The sequence below is a fragment of the Rhinolophus hipposideros genome (assembly GCF_964194185.1).
Source record: "Rhinolophus hipposideros genome assembly, chromosome: 16".
In the NCBI taxonomy this organism is placed as follows: Eukaryota; Metazoa; Chordata; class Mammalia; order Chiroptera; family Rhinolophidae; genus Rhinolophus; species Rhinolophus hipposideros.
This window is the reverse complement of record NC_138062.1, coordinates 18,354,429-18,377,312: the sequence shown is the minus strand read 5'-3', so window position 1 is coordinate 18,377,312 and position 22,884 is coordinate 18,354,429. Positions and strand designations below refer to the sequence as shown.

The following is a 22,884-nucleotide window of genomic DNA, read 5'->3' as shown; positions in this document are numbered from 1 at the left end:
ATTACTACCTAGATATAAAAAATAGCTGCAGTCAAAATTTTGCTTATAGATCAACATTTTGTAGACGTTTTAACTTAATGGTTTGATGCCAGAATTTTGAACTACAAAAAAAGAAAGGTATTTAAAAGTTTTTATTTTGGGGAAGACTAGTCAATTAATTTTCTAACACTTTTAGGATGAATTTGCCTAGTGGTTACTTCTACCACTATAGCAATTGTCTTTTAGATGAAGTTTTATAACTTCTAATGCAGTAATGTGATAGATGAAAAAACTTTTTAAATGTCATGTATACAAAAACATTCCAGAATGGTGATTCTTCTATTGTAATCTTTAACCCACATATACTTTGCTGCTTTCTTCCAACCTAAAGCATGCTTAAAAGCAGAGTTCTAATGATTTTCCTGATGAAGCATTTGATACATGGCCCAATCATCACCATATGCATGTGGGTATATGCTATGTTTTCAATACCAGTTTTGAAAAGTACATTGCTTCTAACTTATGCTGATTCATTTCACTTTAACAAAATTACCCTAACATCTCATGGGCTGCCATAAGATCACAAGGGAAAGAGAAGAAAATATGAAAGGTTAGGTCTCTGACAAACTTCCGAAAAGTAGGACATCAACCCCAAAGGGTCGACAAGCCCTTGGATTTCACTAAACTTTCGATGCTCAGAATTATGGGTGTGATTTACAAGCATGTGAAATCAGAGGCTGCCCCACCGGGGCTTGCCCCCACTGCACCCTGCGTCCTCCCCACATGCCTCTGGCTCCTGGGCACCCCGGCTGCTGTCTCTCGAGAGCCTCCCCTCAATGGGCTCAGTCACCCGGACAATCAGCAGCTTTCAACCTTATGTCCTCTCCTCCCCCCCGGTAAAAGGACCACTTCAAAAAGCATCTTTTGAAATGAGGATCCAAGTAGATAGAGAAGGACAGGAGTCCAGTCACACTTGTTCCAATGACAGACAAGTCTTTCGGCTTTGTCTGCCGCACACTGCAAGCCAAAAGGGCTGCTGTGGGTGCATGCTCACCATCCTCTGCCCATGCTGAGAGCTCAGTGGCAGAGATCAGTGCTTATCGGTTTCCTGGAGGGGCCACCCTGTAGTTGACAGGTGCAGGCCTGTCGTTACTGCTGCACACATGCAAAGCTAAGACTGACTTACAGATCCTTGGTGGTCAGGGAAGTTTGGTGAAATTACACTAGAGAAACTTCTGGTGTCCTTGTCATTTTTTACAAGGGTTTTTCAGATAGTTTTAGCAAATGACATATTTAAGGAACAGAAATGATAATAGTTTTGCCAACTAGCCGAATACCAGATTCCAAAAGGGAACAAAAACAGGAAAAATGGAATGGGTAAAACAATGGTGCAACTAGAATTGTTGAGATTTTTAAATACCATTGTTTTCAATACTTTATATCAAGAATATTACATGCTGCCAGAGTTAACTCATCTCCTCACTCAAAGAGGGCAAGTAATATGTGGAGGCCGAGGAAATGACAAAAGGTACAGGACAAATGACAACTGGTGTCCAACCATTTGACCATAGTGGTCATTTCAGTAACAGGACTTGGACACAGACTGGGCAGAAAAAATGTGTCTCATTTGGTGTCTAACTGGGCCAGGGCTTTGGCTCAGTCTAGACCCCTGGTTTTCAAATTCACTGCACACTGAAATCACTTGGAAAATCTCTAAAAACATAGCGATGTGTGGGTCTCAAGCCCAGATAGTCTGATTTAATTTGGTCGGTAGAATTTTTTAAATCTCCTAGGCAATTTAACCATGTGGTCATTTTTGAGAACCACTAGTCTATCATTCCCAAGGACTTCAGATAGAAGCTGGTTCTAGTACTTTCCAGTAGTTCTGATTCAGAATTCATACATAAGCTCAATGTAAAGATTTCAGATCACTGGTGTCTTGGAATTTCCCCTTTGGGATAAAACAATAATAGCAAATAGTGCATATGCCTCCTTGCCTGCCCGCCACCCCCCCCCCCACACACACAAAATGAAAATTTTAAAGTTTGCTCACCATTTGGGACTTGAGACATTCTTCACAGTGTCAGTATCAGTGGTTAGCTTGTATAGAGCACTATCACCAAAGATGATCCAATCACTACGTATTTTAAAAACACATTTCTGACTCACTCTTTTCTTGGCAATTTCACAAAGCTCAGTCTTCTAGGATTTGAGCTGTTGTGAATGGAATCATCTCTTCCTAAATGAAATGGCGGTTTAAATCCATATGGCATAGAATTTATTCTATCACTCCAACCCCACAATTGATTTCCTATAGCAAAAGCAAGTCCATTCTTTAGCCTGTTTTTGGCATTTTTGCACATAACGTTTGCTCTTAGTGAAACTATACAGTTAAATTCACAGGGTACTGCAATTTCCTACAACATGAGTGTTGAAAAATAAGACATCATTTTGAGCTTCAGTTAGGACCCGTTTATGGCAGAGCTGTCCAAGTGCCCTGAATGGTTGGCTCTTTGCTGGTAGATAAAAGAATCAGGGCTGGTTTAAGGCGATCAGCTGAGTCCAACTCTTTGTCACAAAAAGATCAGTCCTTTACTGTTTGACAGAAATCACTGCCAATTCTTAATGGACAATTAGCAGGAAAGAAATTCCAGATTTCCTTACAGCCAGCACTAGCTTTCAGAAACTCTTATAATGAGGAATTTCCTCTTTATGTCTGATTTCATATGCTCGTACTGGTTATTAACTAATATCACGGGGGATCCGACTGTGGTTTGCCTTGTTTTCATTTCAAACACACGAAGGTTAGGTTCAGTATACATTATTAATTCTGTGACCTGAGTATTGCAATCAATACTGTGGTCTGTTAAAACAGCTTTATTCCCTCTCTTGGGATCTTAAAGCTTAAAGAATAGTAAAGAAGTGATCTGCACAATAATTTCTGAAAATTCCTATTTGCATTACTTATGCAAAATAATTGTTGACAAACACAGAATATTGCCATAACTATTCATGAATCAAGAAGCCTGAAAAATTACTGTGCAATAGCTGTGAACATGTTTTCGTTTCAGAAGTGTCGGAGGGGCATACCACAAAACTCAGGGACCATGATCAGCTCTTGAGCCTACTGGCCTCTGCTCCATCATAACACCAGTAGCCTTTTCTGACGCTTCCAACCTGCGACTTGTGACCAGGGTGTCATGGAGACTGAGAAAAAGGTCAGCTGGATAATAGCATTGCCTCCTTGAGGTGATAAGGACGTGGTATCATGACTCACTATCCAGTACACACTCAAATACCCATGGGGGACATTTGTATCTTATTGGTATCACAAGTGTCAAATACTAAGGGAATTCAAAATATTGCACTTTAAACTGTCATATTATGTAACTCATTCTACATACGCAGAAGAATGGAGTTCGAAGTTTATCTTAAGCCCCAGAAGCCCTGCAGCTCTCCTGGGAGAGAAGGGCCAATGGGGGTTCTGCAGAATTCCTAGAGGCCTTAAAACATATATATGGCACAGTTGTGGCACTGTCATAACCTGGCTTGTGCCATTTTATTGCACGGTGCAATGTTTCAATGTCAGAGAAGATAAACTTTCATTCAACATCCCAATGAATGGGCATACATTAAAAAAAAGAGGGACTCTGAAGTAATTCAAATTAAAAGGAAGACATTTTTTAGGCAGTTCAAGTAGGAATAAGAACATCAGTTTTTTTTGTTTCTTACAACAAAATTTTCAAGTATTCCGAGCTCATTTCTTTCACTTATACTTTATCATACATATTTTTTAATACCAAAATTTTTACTAAAATACTACTTGAAAGCTATATATTATTCTTTCAAATACTTGAAAACATTATATTTTAGAGCAAACTGACAATGTGTGTCATGGTATATGCCCTTCAACTCAGTAATGCTCTTTCTATGAATGAATTTAAGAAAGTCATCCATGGTCAGGTTAAATAATATACACAAGAATGATAAGTAACATTATTCACAATAATAAAGAGAAAAGACTGGAGTCATCCTAAATTATCTCATGAAAAGGAAATGGAACATCCAAAAAAGATAAAAGCTAAGTTTTTGAGAAAGAGTTCCAAATCTGATAATATATTCATTACAGTGTTAGGTGGAAAAAAGGAGGCTAAAAAGATGTATATATGGTTTGATTTCAATTTTATTTTAAAGCTTTTTAGGAAAAAAGCTAAAGAAAACGTGTTCTTCTTGTGTGTTTTCACATTTATTAATATGGACCTGTATTACCTTTGTAGTCAGAAAAATTCATTTAATTTTAATATAAAAGGAAGAAAGTATATCAAAATGTTAACAGTGATATTCTTTAATAAATGGGATTATAGATGATGATTTTAAAAATATACTTTTCCCAATATTTTCTTTTAGAGCGAGCATGCTGAACTTTCGTAGTAACAAAAATGCACTGCTGGTGAGGAAAGTACTTGTTACTGCATCTTTATTCTTTGCTCATTAGGTACCATGGGCAGTGAGTTAGAACACATTATTCAGAACACATTTCAGAATTATGTATTCGTTGAACTCTGATGTGCAAAACACTGATGCTTTCTTTCAAGGGACTTTTGATTATTTGCTGTAAATTCTAATGAAAAAATTTATTGGGAGAAAGTTGAAACTACTGAGTTACACAAATTTTCCAAACGATCTGCATCTCGGCACCAAAGTCCTTTTTTTTTAAAGGACCATAAGTACCCTAACGCACTTCCCTTATTCAGTTTGTCTTGCTGACACTGTCCCATTAGCTTGAGGTTGGGTGGTCCCAATAATATGGCATTCCCTATTTTCTCATTGAGTCATTCTAATTATTTTACATGGTAGGTACTGAATACATAGATATCAGGAATATGTTTATATTCTTTCCAACTTGTTTCTTCTGGTTTTGATGTTCTTACGTTTGAGTAGGGCACCACAAAGCCTGGAGGAGTCTATTTCTATAGGAGTAGAAGAGTATAAATCTTCCTTTAAATGTTTCCTCTAGTTAAGAAATGGAAAAGATGCCCAGTTCTTCCCAAATCATGCAGTTACTTTGCTTCATTCCAAAATAGTCATGAGCAGTTAAATGTGTCTTAATTTTCAAATGCCACAATTGCTTTACAGCTTAGTACTGCTCATATCATACTGTGTTACTCTCTTGTGAAACAAATTTGATAATATTATTTACATACCTACTAGAGTACTTAAGGTGAGAAATCAAGGTGGAGAAATGGGAAAGAAGGCAATAGATGTGCTAATATATTATAAAGATGGCTTATTATAGATAAAAATATTTGACTTACCTGTAAAAACATTGTACAAGGAAGTCACAGTATAAGTAGCATCATTTATGACACAGATTCAAAAACAGAGTGGTAACGAATGATTTGCAATTGCCAAAATAACCAAAGATCTCTTTGTTTCTACTAGCAAATGTTGATATACAATTCTAAGTATTATGTCTGTTAAACACTTAAACAAATACGTATAAAACCAAGAATTATTTTAAATGTGTAAATTACATAGGGAAAGCATGTAAAAATACCAATCTGATTAGGCACTGCTTAATAGTCACCAAATAACATTAACAATTTAATTGTCCCAATTCAGTTGCCATAGTTATTATTCCCTTACGTTGTCTCCTTATTTTCTCCTTAAACATTCTTTTATTATAAAGAAATACCTTCAGTGAGGATAAGGCTAAAATAAAATTAACATAGCCAGAGCAAAGATAAATAAAATTTAAAAAGCCAACCTTTATTCCACTTTGAACAAGTTTGTGAATGTCCAAATAAGGCTCCTTGAAAATTTCTCCCTCAGGGGTGAGTATCTTCACGTAACCTTCTTTTTCCAGAATGAAGAGCCGCTGTGAGCCGTCCCCACTGTGCAGGGCGCTGACAGGCTGGCGCAGCCCGCTCACAACCTCCTGAATACAGAAGCAGTTGTGCTTGTGCTTTCTAAACAAATTAAAGAAAACCAGTGAGCTTTTCTTGAGACGAAGGAGGCAAAGCATGCAACTTAGCATCCTTTTGAAAATGTATTTCCTCTAGGAATCAATGGTTTTAATAATCACGAGGGGCTGCCAACCCAAGGGCACAATAGGATTCTTTTAAATTTTTTTCAATGGGAAAAACAAACAACAAAACAAAAAAAACAAAAAAACAGCCTTCTATCAAAAAGTAAGAGAGAGAATCAAAACACGTCTATGTTTTAACATTTCATAGGCTCATTATCTCATCTTTCAGTGACTATCATTAAAACTAGCTTTACGCACAATAATTAAACCTTACAGAAAGGAGCTCCGAGAGAAAGTTCTATGATCTATTTACGAAACTCTGATTTGCTAATCATAATTGTGCTGAAGATTTCCACAGAGCCATAAGCTACCAACAATCATAAAACTCAAGTTAAAACTATACTCATAAAATTCACATGAATCATAGAGAAGCCAAGCTCATAACAGAAGATGAGTAGGCTAAGCATGAGGAGTACTTAAGCTAATATGCTTTTAGAGAAGCAAACTACTAAAAGGGGAAAATAAAGCATCTGAAGGATATGGCTGCTGGACATAAGCAAAGACAGATGATTCACTTTTAAAACCACAAGGTTTGTCAGTTTTTTTTTTTCTTTTTTAAAGATTAAAGAGTATTATCTTTAGGAACCTGCTGATCTCTTCCACTTTTTCATACTCTTCCATCTGGTCCAAGTAGTTGGATGCTGGTCCTCTGATTTGTTTTCTCGGAAAATCTGGAAAGCACAACCCACCATCTTTTCTTGCATAGTAAAAGCAAAACTCATCAGCAGTCGTTTGAAGGAAACCTTTAAAAAAAATGTAAAAAGACTCATTAGAATTATTCAGTGTCACAGTGGAAACATCCTATTTGAAAGATAAAATATAGGAAAAGAATTTTTAGAAACTATGAATATTCTAGGAAAGCATACAGATAAAAATAAAAGGAAAGAAAAACATTTTTTTTTTTTTGGTTTCGGATTTCCTTTTTGTTTTTTAACCAAAATTTAAGAATTGCAGTAGAAGTAAAATAATATTGTATTGGATATTTTAGGAGGCTCATGAAATATACATTATATAAACCCGGCCATAATGCTGTAAATACACTGACTTATTTTCAAGCTTCTTCAGTTACCATATGTTGCCCTTGTGAACTGATCTGTTGGTTATTCAGCATTTTTTCTCCTATAGTACTAATAACTTCCTAAGAAGAACATAGTAGAATCAAGAAAGAAATAGACCGTTAAGTGCCAGTTTGGGCCATTTTACACTTCGTATTGTACTGTCACTCACATGTGATTAAATAAAAAGTCCAATGATTGTCACAACGTTATTATATAATAACCTTATTATATAATAAATGGCTGATTCACTCTGACATGATCAACAATGAATGGATGCTATTAACAGCCACCATTTTCAAATAGGTGGGTGCTTTTTCCCTGCATCTCACTTACAGGAGATAAGGATTATTTTATAAGACAAAAATTATACCTAAAATATCCTTTCAGTCTTCTCAAGCAGAATAGCTGACATATCACCCTTCACTGAAAATAAATTATAAGGAGCCAAATCAAAAATGCAAAACAGATCACTTAAAGGGACCTGAAAGATATTTTCTTTCCTTACGTATTAATAATTTTTGTCAAATAAAATTTGGCATATTTGAATGCGAAAGAAATGGACTTTATGAGAAAACAGAATTTTGACATTACTTTTACAATTTGAATTCATAAGGAGGGTTTTTTGGGGGGGAGGGGAGTGCATATCCATTAATGATTCACTTCCATATTCTGATGATTTTTGCTAACAAAAGTTTCTTGCTACCAGAATTGACTTTATATGAAGTCCTAAATTTCTGCTTCTGTTCTCATACCTTAAATTATGTTTCATGTCTTGATTTTTACCTAACAAATTAGATGTTATTGTACCCCCATATCAATTTTAGATATTATTATACCCCCATCAAGGCACTTGGTAACTTAGTTGAAGTTCAGAAGTTGTATAACATTCACATTTGCAAGGATTTCTAAGAATAAAAATTTGGGGACATCCAAGTGAGGCATATTTTAGTGAAAGAGGCTAAAAGTTTATTTTCTGTGAGCTTGACCTACATCACCTCAAATCTAAAACTAATCTTGGAATCTGAGGGTCCCAAGTGGCTAAAACGTGATGTAGATTTTGACCTTTGGGTGAAGTGTATCACCCCTAAATTTCTGAGACAGACTCTTCAAGGCCAATAACTGGCTAGGCTATTGGGAAACATCTTATCTTTGGGAACCAGACAAGTAAGAGCAGATGTCCTTGGGAGTGGGGAGGAGGGGCAAAAAAAGGAGGCATGGCAGCTGGAAAGGGTGGTCCATGGGCGGGACAAGGCAGCTGGAAGGAGGTTATCTTTCTCTGAAAAAATTCAGGGATTAGAAGTTGGGCAGAGGAATGAAAACTACAGCAGCATTTACTCATCTTTAGCAACTTACTGTTTGCAAAAGATAACTTTTCTCCTCTATTATTTAAAGGCTGAGCGTACAGATGAAAGAATCCTAGTGGTGTTAAACAAGCCTGAGACAAAAAGTAGAAAAACTGAGTTGCTAAATCAAACTTAAAACCGTTTGTGCTAGATCTTGCTTTTGGTATATATGTATGACCAAAAAATGTATACACATTTTAAGAAAGGAAAAAACTATTAAAATTGTAATACTCAATATATACCGATAACCAAAGATGACTACAAGTCATGTGTATACATGTTTTTGGTACCCCCCAGCATATCTGCCATCAAGCTGGGAAGATCTCCATTCCAATATTTATAACCAAATGTGTGAAGGAGACATTTTGTGTTAATGTGATATTTGCCTGTGGGTCACAGAAAACTTTCAAAGCACAATGCAGAAGAAATTTCGATTTTGATTATTAAAAATATTTGTATTCCAGCATTACAGTCTGCAAACCAATACCATCTTAAGGGGAAATTAATGAACCATGCTGGTGGCTGTTTCCATTTTATAAGGAATTATTAGCTGGGGACGAACTTCAGGAAATGAGAAATCATTTTGAAATGGAACATCTGAAGATTAATGAATGCAAATTCATACATTGTAGCTGCAGAGGTACTATGTTCTTTTAGCGAACTCAAAACAAAACAAAAAAATGTTAACAGTGAGTTACCACAAACCTTTTAGGGACTCCCGGCAAACTGGATCATGTAAGTTTGAGGGAGGGAGCCACCTCAGAAGACTTTTACATAAAAATATGGGCATTTTTCTTACAATTAATCCTTTTATTAATACTGTGCCTTAAATGATCCAATTTTGTGGATAGTGATGAATAAGACATAATTTTCTGTGAAGAGCTAAAAGGGACCTGGTTTCTGTGCATGGGGATGACATTTATTGCCAGGGAAGATGTAATCTGCCAAATGGTATCACTCTGTTCAGAAGACTGAATTGAAGAGAGTTTTACTGAAAGTGAGTGTTTAGCTCATCCTGGATCATTACAATATGATCAAGTCTACTCATGATGGAAGTTCACTGATTATTCACGCGCATTTGTGTGTGTGTGTGTGTGTGTGTGTGTGTGTGTGTGTGTGTTTAACTCCCAATAGCTTGTCAAATATCTTGGATCTGGAACTGTTCTCCTGGATCATGGACCCAGTCATACTATACCACAAAGTACCCGATAAAACACTGCATGTAAGCGAATATTCTCTGTGGAGGAGGCTAAGCTTTAGCTTTTCTCTCAGCATGCATGCGAGAGAAAAGTTCTTTTTCCTCCGTACCTGTGATGTTCATTATGATACGGAAAAATGGGAAAAAAAACAAAAAACCATTGTCAGTGAGGCCTGAACTCAAGAGCATTTTCTAGTCGAGGTAATGGGTGTCCATCCATCCATTTTGGGGACTAATAAGACACATGTGTGAGGTATCTGATGGGGTCAGGAATGGCTGTGGACTAGAGAGACTCAGTAGAATCAAATCATTGACCTTGGTCTCATTAGCAATGGGATTAAACCAACTGAACTAATTGTGTACAGACATTTCACACTACAATAATCTACAGATGACTCTTTAATAAGAGTGATAAAAATCATTATGATAACAAGTGTGAAGGAAGACGCAAGGCCAATAGATATCCTTTTATATGCTTTCCACAGAGTGTATTATGCCATTATTTAGTGAAAAGCAAAGCATCAACTATATTCATCATAATTTAGGAGGAAGAAAAGACCTGTGGTGTTGAGAAAGGAGCTCGTGAGTGCGCACGTGTGTGTTTCAATTTTGTTATTTTTAGAAGTTTTAAGAATTTACCTCCCGAAGTAAATTCATAACTTGAGAATATTATGATTAATAAAACTAGTGTATCCTCACTATAGTGATTGTTAACTTTTTTCATTTAAAGGAAAATAAGCAGACCTTGAATATTTCTGAATTAAAGTTTCTAGAAAGCAACTATCTTTCCAGGTGTATGTGTATACTAAAGTGACCGATGCTTTCTTTAAAGCCATGAAGGTGAAGCAACGGGATAGATCATTTATACATTATTTATTTATTTATTTAGTATTGGGCAATGGGGGAAGAAATGAAGATACCTCTGGAATTATTTTCTCCCCCCCCCCCCCCCCGCAGCATTTGCCTTCTCTTGGCAAAATACATCCCTTAGGGTATTTTCTTCTGCATGTTTCAGATTTGCAGAAAGATGAGGCTGTTAATGAGGATAGTCAAAATATGTTGCCTAGTTTTTTATTACAAAAAAAAATCACAAAATAGCTATTGTTGGTTTTTGTTTGTTTGTTTTATAATTTTGACTTCAGAGATAAGTAAACCATGTCATTAAATAGACTTAAGGTGAAAATATTGCAAATTCACTTTTTGAGCTATTGTTAAAAAATGAGTGTTCTAGAATTCTAAAGAGCCTTCTGGGTTGGAGGCAAGGGCTGAGGGAGGGAAGGATTACCATCTTATTCATCATACTTTAGGAAACGGTAATCTACATGCCCAGGATCAGTCTGGTGAACAAATCGATCAACATTAGTAACACCGAGAGTCTGTTATTACAACTTGCTTTGGGGACACATATTTGGAATGCTTATTAGTATTTGATGGATACCGAGGAAGCGCCCTCTGATTGTTGCTGAAGCATGCTAGCCGGTCCCCGGAAAGCACCCTTGCTGCTCCATCCACCACTGGAGTGGAGCTTTCATCTGGTTATTTTTCAGGGCAGCCTGGGTGGCCACCAAAAGCACTTGACATCTTGATGCACTTCAGCAGTTTTACATATATACAAACTCTGTAGAAAAATAAATTTGTCATTCGTCACCACACATGTTGATCTGGGGAGTGAGGTGCTTGCCCTTCTGGCTCCTGAGCTGTTTGCTGTGCTCTCTCTCTCTCTTACAGTGGATGTTGCTTTTGGTTGTTTGCTTTGGAAGCTAAAATAACGTCAGCTATAGGAAGGATCCCCGCAGATGAGTCCTGAAATCCAGCATGGTTGGTTTTATCTCAAGGAGATAGAGGTAGATGAAAATGTTAAGCGTCGGGATCACTTTCAGCACCCAGTGGTATAGGCAAACCTTCAAGACTTGAAAATTTTCAGCAAACCTTTATGGGACCTAATCTGTTATCGCTTCTCGACAGGCCATCTAGGCAACCGTGACCTATTATTCTACTTTGCTTTGGGGAATGTGATAAAGAGGAAGAAACAGCTGGTTTAAGAAAAGCCTTAGAAACATGGCTGTAGTTTATAAAGACAATAATAATATTTTCACATTGAATGGGTTTAGATACACGTTATGGTACACCAAAGGAAGCAAGCAACCCTAGTCAAAATGTTTTCTTAGGTTATTAAGAGAGCTCTATAAAGAAAAATACAAAAATCTACACTTTTCTGGGTCAGAGAAAAAAGTGAAATGTGCATAGCCTTAAAAAAAATTTCACCAAGTGCATTCTAGAGCTCGTCTTTTCCTTCAATGCCATTTAGTGTTATGAACTGTTAGCTTCAGTGGATTTGTTTGTGTGTGACTTTGCCTAACTAAACAGAATCTGTCTCGTTAAATTCTTTTCTACCTCTGTGTTGATTCTTCCAACTAAACCAACAACCAAGTTTACAAACTTTTGATGGTAACATTAATCAATGCTCAAAAATTTATCTGTATATTAGGGTCCAAAATATGATAGTGACCAGGTATGTTTGGGAGGCTATAAGCATTAAGAACTTCTACATCTACCCTATCACTTTCTAAATGTACAACTTTGGTTAAGCCATTAAACACCTCCTGAGGCTCAGTTTTCCTCATCTGTCAAATGGATATGACTCCACCTTTCCTACCTACCTCCCAGGGTTTTTGAGGAGCAAATTGGTCATTATATGTGAAAATGCTTTGGAAGGTGTTACTTTTTTGGATTTTGAATCATATTTTATTTAAGGAAATACCTTAAAAGTCAGTGGCCAGTCTGCAATTAACGTAGAAGGGGAGCCTGTCTTGATATTGACATTGATGGGTAAAGAAGACACCAACGAGAAATTCGTACTGATAATCCAATGTGTGTAAAGATTACCAACTGTATTATCGGTGTAACAAGAAATGTAAAACATTTCAACAAAACCAACATACTGTGTGTAGACTGAAATGACAGTAATCCCTTTGAGCAGTAATAATAGGTTTCAAAGTTGAGAAGGTTAATTATGAAGTAAAAATAGGTATTTTGAAAGATGAGATAAATTTTACACTCTTGTATGCAAGCACTTAAGAACAGGTATCTTGTAAGGATATCCCACAGTAGTTTATTTAAATTACGCATTTTTTTTTTTTTTTTTTTTTACCTGGAATATGGCCTCGGCACGTATAAAAGAATTCTTTGCAATAATCTTTGCAGAGCAGGGGAAGTACTAGGTCTCCTTCCAGGGCCTCTCTCTCAGGTGAGTGGAACAGACTCTGCGAATGTGGAGAGCAAAGCGCACATTTGATTTCTTCCAGTAACTTCCCACATTCTGTGTTGTTGGTAACAGAAAATATCTGAAAGCCATAAATCAAAAAACAAACTTCGTTTTAGTTATGTGAAGTTATGTTTAACGTTTTTTTTTTTTTTTGGTAATCATGTAAGTAGAAAAGTATAATTTAGCCAAGGCAGTTGTCTGAAAAGAATTACCATGTCACAATAGAGAATGCCTTTATAAGGACACACATAGTCTCTTGGGTTGAGATGGGAGAGCAAAGGACAGGGATACAGAAAAATACTTCTCACTCTTGCGAATCAAAGTCTGTTTATTTGTCTTTCAGGTGTGAGGAATTAAATGACAATTATATTTAGTCCCTTTCACACTCTATCACTTCACTCTGCCTCAGGGTGTATACTGACTGATACTTAACTTTAAAATTTCTAATACCTGTATGCAACTATATGTAAAGCAGAATTTTTTAAAACATGGCTTACTTGTGTCTTAGATAAAAATCTATTTCACTCCTGAAATTCCTAATACGATATTCTCAGAGATGTTACTTGAGTTACATTTTTCTAATTTCAATTAAGTTTCAATCTACAGATTGCATAGGGAAAGTTTGCTAAAGTGGGAAACTGTCTCCCTTTCATGTTCTATAAAAATAATACCTGAAGCTGAATCAAATAGCTTTAAGACGATTTTTTATTATTCATTATATCTTAGCCAGGAAAAACTTCCTAACTTGCTCTTCAGGTATGTTATATGCATGAATAAACACGAGTCTAATAAAAGTGCTTTTGTATAGTATTTAGTAAGTTTCAATGAAAAAAGACATACTTTTATCCTTATTTATACAGTATTATGTCTTTTACTTCAATAAGACCAATTTGGGAGTCATTGATTCATTGAGGTTAGAAATTTGTAGATAAAATAGGTCTCAGTATCTAGTACTAATTTTAAAAAACCGACTTCAGGAATCCCTCTAATAAATCTAGAGGAACAATATCTGCACAATATTTGAGACGTGAAGTGCAGTGCTGTCTAAATCAATAATTGATTTTTCATATTATAAACACCGTAATACACCTTTTCTCAGTTTATGTAACTGTATTTATACTTAATTATGTCTTTAGAACTATGAACTGAAATTAACGGTTTAAACCCTAGATGATTGTTTAAATCAAATATTTCATTCAAAGGTTGAAGTTCTAATTTGAGTAAATTGTATGGCTCTCTTTTCATAGAACTTTTTATCTTTATAGGATAAAGATATTCTAGGTAATCACAAAATTTGGACCTGAAAGAGCAAAGCAACTAAAAAAAAAAAAAAAAATCTTTGAATACAAACATGCTTGAAATTGTAGCATGCAGTAATTAAAAGTCCAATAGAAATTACCCTATTTCAGAAAAAAATAAATATGTTGTAACTATCTACAACAGTCAGAAAAGTCATTAATCACAATTATTTACATTTTAATTTTTATCAATTTATTTAAATGACAATTGCTTAAATGGTTAAAGATTTCTAAAAGGAAACATACACCAGACACTTAGAATTTGCATTCCAAGAATGTTTTAAATGTCTTTTATTGTCTATACTCTGGCAGACCTCACAGATCTATTCAATATTAATACTGTTCAAGTTTGTTCTGTTTGTTTATCAGACAGCAGTTCTCTAAGAACAAAACAACTGCAGGATGCTGAAACCATCTCTTTTGCTGGCTGAAAAACTGGAATGTAATTACCTTTGGTTTTATGGAGAGTATGCATGCTTCCATTTTTTATAGCTGAAACAAAATGATCCACATATACTCTCCCAGCTGCTATCCAGGAAGAGCTTGATTTTAGTGCCTAAAGAATTTTGTCTTTTACAATTTTTGGAATGTGCCCTGGCCACAAGATCTCTCATCAAAAGTTTCAGAAATAGGATTCAATAAATTATCTGAAATCAAGTATAATATTATTCTTTGTAAAGTTTCATGCTGTTCCGGCCCAGCAGGATGGTAACATTTTGCTCTGTGTGAGGTCTGCAGTGTAAATACCTATTTGAAGATAGATAGAGCCATCATTCTGGCTTTGGTTTCAATGAACCAATAGTCTTACTGAAGTCAATTAAACTCAGTCCACGCTGCAACAGTGTTTTAGACAGATGCGAACTGGTGTGTATAGGGTGTTTTTTCTTCTTTTCGGCCTGTGTGTCTGTGTCTATATAGGTCCTTAACTTTATGTCTGACAATGTCATCAATCTTAAGAAGAAATTTAGGCTAATTTCCTGTTTCGATTTGTAAAAGCCATATATGAAACCATCAAATTATAGTGGTTTAAACTAAATATACTTTGGAAATCATGTAAAACTTCGAAACATTATTACAGCATGCCTAGTAATGATTGTGGCTGCTGCTGACTAATTTATAACATCTGGCAGGCCATCCTTTAATCTTTAGCCACATGAAAGTGAAATCCATAGAAGAAAGGTAAGATAAATCCTGGAATACACAGAGCAGCGTGGCCTACAACCATAGCTTATCAATAAATAGTAAAATGGGTGACAGAGACCTTCTGTATTTCTCTTTATTTATCAAGTAACTAAACAAAAAGGATAAAAAGGCATCCACATGGGTGCGATGAGCGGACAAAAGGAGAAAATACGTGACAGTACATTAAGATGTCGCCTTGAGATCACTTGGTACACAAAAAGTTATTTCTAAAAATCATATGCCTACAAGGTTCTTCAGCTGTTGAGTAGAACACATGCGTCTCTGGACTATAGTGCTGGATTATGTCATTAAAGAGTTCAGTTTCAATTTTAGGCTAATATGTAAATAGATCATTGTACTAAGGCAGCTGTTAAAGGGACCCCAGGATGAGTTATTTGTTTAGTTGGATGTGTTCAACAATAGCCTTTGTCCCTGAAAGAGCCAGAGCAAACAAATGATTGTGAAAGGGCACACTTGAAAACAATTACTTCTCACCCATTCCTTGACAGCTTTGGCCGTGAAACCACCCAAGGTAGAGAGAGCTTCTATGCCTCTGTGGCTGCAAGTTAAGTTTTAGAAATGGGGCTATTTCATTTGGTTGTGGATTCAGTTTGGCTAATGGGAATTAGATGCTTTTAGCATGCTGTATTTAGGAGCTGCAAAAATATTGCTAAGACAATACAACTTCCTAAATTTTGGCAATAACTTATTTATAATGGTAGTTAGCCACCTCACTACAACACACAAAATTATTAAAATATACCAAAAAATTAGAATATCAAAGCATAATACCATGGCTAAAGAACTGAACTCAATGCTAGTTCATTACATTAAAGAAAATGTGTTAGTATGGAAACTGGATTTATTTGTTCAGCTGACCATGCTCAATATTCCTACCTAGTTTGCTACTATTTGTTTGTCTATGAAGTTTCTTCCCATAGGAAAGGGTATTCCTGTAGTTTCTTGAAAAGTTGCAGAAATCTTTCTGGGGAAAAAATTTTTTTTTTCATAAATAAAAAAGGGCCCTTTCAAATAGCCATCACTCCCCTGTACACACATTATGAAATAAGACCCTAACGTATATTATAAACCAGGAAGGCTTAGAGGAAGAAGGGAAACACTGAAGTTTATTATAAAATAACATGTTTTAAAAACTATTAAAACTTGAGAGCTAACATAGGTCAAGAATGCATAGACATAGCTATATCAATCTCTGATTTGAACAATTTGAGTATTGTTGGCTTATAAACCATTTGTGATGAAACCAGCAAAGTCTAGTGTACCCAATTTAATTCAGAGACATTTCCCAAACGAGTAGGGGTTTGTTGGGAGATTGGAAGCACGTAAAACGGAAAGGAATGTGGATAGCTAACGTGGCAGATTGCTTCCTAAAGAATGGTTTCTTTAAAAAAATTTTTTTTAATATAACTTCTCTTTTATATAACTTCTCCTCAGCCACCCCCCTCTTCATCCTCCACTATATTTAGTTAAGAACAAAGTTTTCATTCCTCATGTTCCTGGAAGAGTTCAGTATTGCAGGGGTCTGCAGATCATGGGTGTACTCGGTGTACATTGCACACAGGAAGATTTAATAGCATATATTTCTAAACCTCCCTCTGAATTTCCTGGTTCTTTGGGGTCCTGGTAAAACCCTGCAGATGATGTGAATGTAGCTATTCTGTAATTTAATTCAATTATAACACAGGAGCTTAATGACATTGTTTTGAATAAAATGCTGGAATATCTGTTCCCTGAATCTCAGACTACTGCTGCATATGGTAAGAATAAAGAGAGAGTTGCAGCTGAAAACCTGCAGCAAGACAGTTCTCACTCATTGGGGAATAGAGGGAGTTGGACAAATGCTCCCTCAAAAGGCATGAACATTTGGACAGAGCTGGGGACTGAAAGAGAATGATGTTCTCTAGTTTCACCCATTAGTGAACCAACTAACAAACACAATGGTGTTGTTGTTATTCTTTTGCCATAAGCAACAGGACTCTGTGTGTGGGCAGCAGTTTAGTGGGGAGGAGGATAAGTCGACCCCTTTTTGTCCTATTGATTTTTTCCTATTTGCATGACTTGAGCAAATTAAATGATGCAATATGGCTTTTTGTTACAAAACAAAGTGAGAGATACCACCCAGACACATATGTTGATTCGTAGGAGCTGTTTACATGAGAATAGAGTGAAATCTACCGTGAACTGAGCATAAAAATTAGATTCAGCCTGGGTATTTTTTTTTATTATGCCTGGGCCAGCAAGACTGAAGCACAAGTTTTCCAAGAGTCTCTCAGACCTTGACAACTGCTGTGTTTAACAGAGGAATTCTTAATTAAACCTAAAATGGGGAAAGGGAGGGGGAGCAAAGACACCTGATTGTTTATTTCACGTGCAGTGGTTGTTAATGACGGGATCCCCCAGTCTTTCTTTGGAGTACAGTAGACAGCACACATGACTGCATCCCATGGCAAGAAAGATGTTGCAAACTCAGAAATAAGCATGTCTTTTCACTCAACCAACACTATTTTCATATTTGTGTAAAGTTATTAACACAAGGAACATGTAATGCCCTTACTCCTGAAACGAGTTTCTGGAGATCTTCCTAGACAACTAAATACCACTGAAAGCCTGCATCTGTAATACTACAAAACATTACAAACGGATCGTCTCCGTTTTATGTGATAAATACGGCCAGCAAACTCTTCCGCCAGTGTTTCGGATTCTCAACTAGAGTACCAGGAGTTCCCTTTTCCCTGTTTAACGATTGTACTGTTGGACAACCCCCTCTGACGGGGCTGGGGATCATAAACCAACCATGCTTCAATATCCTTTACGATGCAGTCCTCTGCCTAACCGAGCACGTGGAGAAAGCTGCACAAATCTTTTTACCCTAGAAAAATAAACCGGAAACCACAGCCACCTTAATTTACAGTTTCACCACAGCCAATGCCCGATTCGATCCAAAACACACTGTTAATCGCGATTCTTTTAAAATATTTACCCAGCCCCGAATGCGAGTGCCACAGAAGGTTCTCTTTTCCGAGACAGGCAGTTCTGCACCGCATCCCGACCGCGGACCCTCGGGGGCGGGAGAGGTGTCTGCGCACCCCGGAGGCACACACCATGGAACCGGGCTTTGGAACAGTTATTAAAAAGAACTGCCCAAACAAGTTTCGCCCTCCTCACAGACACCAGCGTTGCTGGAGCCACAGGGAACCCCACCCAGCCAATCTAGCATCGGTGAGGCGGGTGAGCGCTTACCTTGTGATCCAGGCGCCCCAGCCCCGGGCTGTCACTCCGCAGGCAGCAGGACAGCCGAGGGTAGAAGCCACCGCACAGCATCTCGCCCCCACTCAGCAGCTCCAGCTGGGACATCATCCGCCTGTCTCTCCTTTTCAGGCGCTTTGGGGGATTCCCATTCAGGCACCTTCTCCTCCTCACTCCGCTCCCTTCACTTCTTTCCCCAAACTTAGCATCTCCTTCAAAGAAGCCCAGAGCCACGGCCAGCAGCAGCAGCTTAAATGACAGCATCTTCAGCATCGTCTGCCCGGAGCGGCCAGGGCTGGGCGCGGGCGGATTGGGGGGAACGCCACTGCCCAGCAGGGGCACCAGGACGCAGCTCCGGGAGGAGGCTGCGGGACGGCTGGACACTCAAAAGGCAGGGAGGTGGCGGGGCCGAAAATATGTAGAGCGATGGAACTTTGCAAAAAATAAAAGACGAGGCGAGGGGTCCAATGCCTTAGGGGAGCCCGAGGAGCGAGCGAAAGTTGTGCGGATGACACCGTTTGTCGTTGTGCCAGTGTCAGTTGGGTTAGGGGCTTTCTGCTGCGGCTGGGAAGTGGGAGGAGAAGGAGTTGGAACAGGAGGAGGAAGAGGAGGAGAAGACGGCCACAGAGGTTCACTTGTCCGTGTAACGAGAGTTTAGGGGAGACAGTAGCAGAAACAGCACCGGCGGCGGCGGCGGGGCAGGCGAAGGCAGGGCCAGCGCTGGGCTCTAGATGATGCTGAGGTCTCCTCTGCCGGCGGCTGCAGCTTCTCACACAGCCTCTCATGTTTCGTTCCCTCTTTTCTTCTTCTTTTTAACTAGCGCGCGGGGAGGTGCCGCCACCGCGCGCCCCTTGACGTCACCGCTTCTCCTGCGCCCCCGCCCGGGCTGGGGGGAGGGGAGGGGGCGGCCCCGGCGCGAGCGCGTCCCCCGGGGCCCCGGCCTCCGGGATGAGCAGGGAGGGGCCGTGGGCCTCGGCGGCGGGCGGAGGTGGGGGGCCCCGCGGAGCCCCCGGAGCCGGCCTCCAGCGCGGATCCCAGAGCGCCCGCCTCGCCGGGGCGCCCGGCCGGGGGCGTCCACGATCCCACCCTCCGGCCCGCCGACCTGGAGCGAGGGCGCGGCCCCGAGAGTCCGCGCCGGTTCCTTTCTCCTGCTCGCGGCCCCTCGGCGCGACCCCGGGCCAAAGGCGGTGGAGCTGAGGCTCCGAGAGAAAGTAAGAGTGGGCCCGGGGAGGTGAGAAGGGAGGGGCCCCTTTCAGGGCCTCCCGGCCCCGACCCGCCCCTCGCCCCAGGGGAGGATGAACCGAGTGGGCTGGAGTTGGCGGGAGGGAGCCTTTTTGGCCCCTTTCCTTGCCCTGGCCCGCACGGACTCCCCACTTCCCCGGTGATTGTCAGTGTGAAGCTCGAGCCGGTGGAGATCCTCCTGGGGGGTCTGATTTAGAGGCGGGGGGACAACCCAGATGCTGCGAGCCGCTGAGTACGTTGAGATGGTTTGAAGACTGTTTGGAGAAGAGGTACCCATCCTCGCCTAAGGTCCTGCGCGCTCCTGAAATGGCGTGAGCGCGTGCGCGTGGGGTGGGGTGGGCTCTCCGGCCGCGTCTGCCTACCCGGGGGGCTGCCCCGCCCGAGCCGGCTGGCCTCCTACGCCCCCTTCCAGGGCCCCACCTGCGCCCTGGAGCTCGGCGGGGCCCTGCTGGCTCCTGCCCCGGAGCGGAGGATCACAGGTTCCCCGGCCCCAGGTGGAAAAGCGTTGAAGCTGGCCGCGGAATCAGCGTTCATTTTAAATGAGGGGGGGAAAAATCCTGGGGAGATCTCCCCGGAGGTGTAAATACAGAGATATTAGTTCTGGAGAAAGAATTCCTAGCAGTTTTGCGGGCGTTCAGAGGCGGGATGCCCAATGTATCCTGTGTACCTAAATAAATCAAACTTTGCCCCAGTTAGACAAAGTGTGCCTAAAGAAAGTGTTTTTTAAAAAGATCGTTATTAAGAATGGTAACTTGACGTTTATGGGATCCCTGCAATTTGGCATCAGGACAAACCTCTAAGGGATTGCGCACAAAATGTGCTTTCTGCCCACTTGACTGCTTAACAGGGGAGCTGATTTTCTGGCGGGTGGATTTTGAAGAGGAGATAAGGCAGTTTTCCCATTTGGGCAATGGAGAAATGTTCGCCATATTTGGATTTGCTTTACTTCTGGGACATGGACTTTGCCAAGCTAACGCAAAAGTTGGTGATGGTGGAGATGGATAGCTGACAGAACTAATTACAGTTAAGTGGCAAGGTAAGGCTTCCGCCCCACTCACTTACTGGGCCCCGATTTACAAGTGGAACTAGGTTTTCCCCCCAAAAGGTGACCGTTTAGAATAACTGAAAGAATGTGCTGGCATATTTGGTCCAGTCCCTAGCTCAGTGTAGGGTCCCTGTAACAAACTTACCATTTTTCCCAGGGGCTGTTGCATACCCTTGACTTCTGTATACTTGTGATCTCAAATCTCTCTTCGGACCCACATACGTTTTATCTGATATTCTTCCTGCTTTGAGCACTTTTAACATGAAATAAATCATAGAGTTATGAGGAATTTAAGACTTTAAACTTTCATTTAATAAACAGATCTGAAGATGAACTGCATCAAGATGAAATCGGTTTCACACAATCTCATCTAATTAGGTAGTTTAAAAACCAGGACACAGGGGCCCAATCTAGATTGCTTTTCACTATCCAAGGCTTTATTCCCAAATACCAGTTTTATGATCTTTTTCCAAAATAAAAATCCTTTAAAAATTATATTTCAGTGGTTTGAGATCTCCAAGGGATAAATTCATCTTAGTAGTTTGAAACAGGCCTTCTTATGGTTGTACTTGAAGACTAAGGGCATCATAAATGTAAATTAATTTTGGTTGCAAAAAATTATGCAGCTGTTATAACCTATGACCCTAAGTTTCAAGGTATAGAGAGTTTATAAAGGATTATGGAAATGAGACAAACTTGTCCTTTCTTGATACATGGGAGCTAGAATTGATCCCATCTGTTGTTAGTCACAACAGTCAATAATTAGGGTCACTGATGAGAGGGCTGGGCTTATTCTCAGTGCCACATAGAATTTCCAGTCACCAAGCAGTGTTATACAAGTGAACTAACTTGTATTCGTTTTTTTCCGCAGAGGGAAATTGCAAAGCTCACCTACAGCCAGACTGACAGCATACTTTTCTAGGAATCAAGAATCACCATCAGGTTATTTCCTAAGATGAAACTTGGAAAGCCCAGTTGGAGGCTGCATAACCATCTGCACACTTGAACATGAAAAATGGTCTTCTTTCATCAGGGAAATCTCCCTCCTTAGCTACATCATCAGAAGTGACGAGAAGAAGAAGAAGGGAGCCCTACCCAACCAAACTCATCCAGACAAATGAAATCGTTTTGGTTGGTTTGTTTGCTTTTTAGCAAGGAGCGGAGCCGCACCCAGGTGGCCAGCTCACCATCTTCTGCTCCCACCAGCACTGAGTAGCCCCCTCCAGGACTGCCATCTACATGCAGGTGGTGCCCTGAAAAACAGCACGTGGCTGAGGCAGCCAATGGGAGCTGAAAGCCTGCTCACCGAGTGGAATGTATTGGTGCATGGCCGTGTCTACCCACACAACATGGCTCCTTTTTTAAAATTTGCGCCAAGGCACCCTGTATGGGCCAGGGGCAACTCAGACCATCCCACCCCCACCCCCCAGTCCTACCCAGGCTTACCTCTGATGCATTGAAGAGTCTCATGAACAATTTAGGTTTATTGTAAAAGATGAAATATTTGACACAATTGAAATTAAATAGGTAAAACTCCAAATATTACCATGTATATGAATTATGTATGTACATATTTATAAATATATATGTGTGTATAGTGATGTCAATACATATCCCTATGTATCAGAAGTTAGCACAACTTAAATTTAGTAAGTGTTTAAAATAAAATTATTTTGGATATTGCAATCAGTTTTATATATGGATTTCTGGCCTTCACAAAAATAGGCGCTATTTCATTCCCTTTCAACAAATATATATTAAGTGCCAGGCATTGTTAAGCAATATGTAGACAGTAATGAAAAAACATCTAAACACCCTGCCTCTAGGTAATTAATCTAGTAAGGAAGACAGAGGAAGGGCTATGAAAGAAATGCCAAGATGGACAATAACAGGGCACACTGATTTCAGACTTAGTGACT

The 22,884-nt window shown here is 39.4% G+C and overlaps 2 protein-coding genes across 4 annotated transcripts in view; one reads left to right on the top strand and one right to left on the bottom strand.

Moving 5' to 3' along the window:
- The window catches only part of HHIP (hedgehog interacting protein), an 84,894-nt gene extending 65,387 nt beyond the window's left edge, over positions 1-19,507 (bottom strand). For 2 of the 3 annotated variants that reach the window (XM_081075691.1, XM_081075690.1), the window contains exons 1-4: positions 18,673-19,507; positions 12,818-13,010; positions 6,654-6,810; positions 5,747-5,948 (exon numbers count right to left, since the gene is read on the bottom strand). In XM_081075691.1, the coding sequence (XP_080931817.1) occupies positions 5,747-5,948; positions 6,654-6,810; positions 12,818-13,010; positions 18,673-18,951 (831 nt within the window). In that variant the 5' untranslated portion in view covers positions 18,952-19,507. The remainder of the gene's footprint in view (positions 1-5,746; positions 5,949-6,653; positions 6,811-12,817; positions 13,011-18,672) is intronic. The other variant, XM_081075692.1, reaches the window with a different exon arrangement.
- Positions 1-21,963, top strand: part of ANAPC10 (anaphase promoting complex subunit 10) — a 273,020-nt gene extending 251,057 nt beyond the window's left edge. The window contains exon 7 of the transcript XR_013995059.1: positions 21,837-21,963. The gene's annotated coding sequence lies outside the window, so the exon portion shown is untranslated. The remainder of the gene's footprint in view (positions 1-21,836) is intronic.
- The last annotated feature ends 921 nt before the right edge of the window (positions 21,964-22,884 follow it).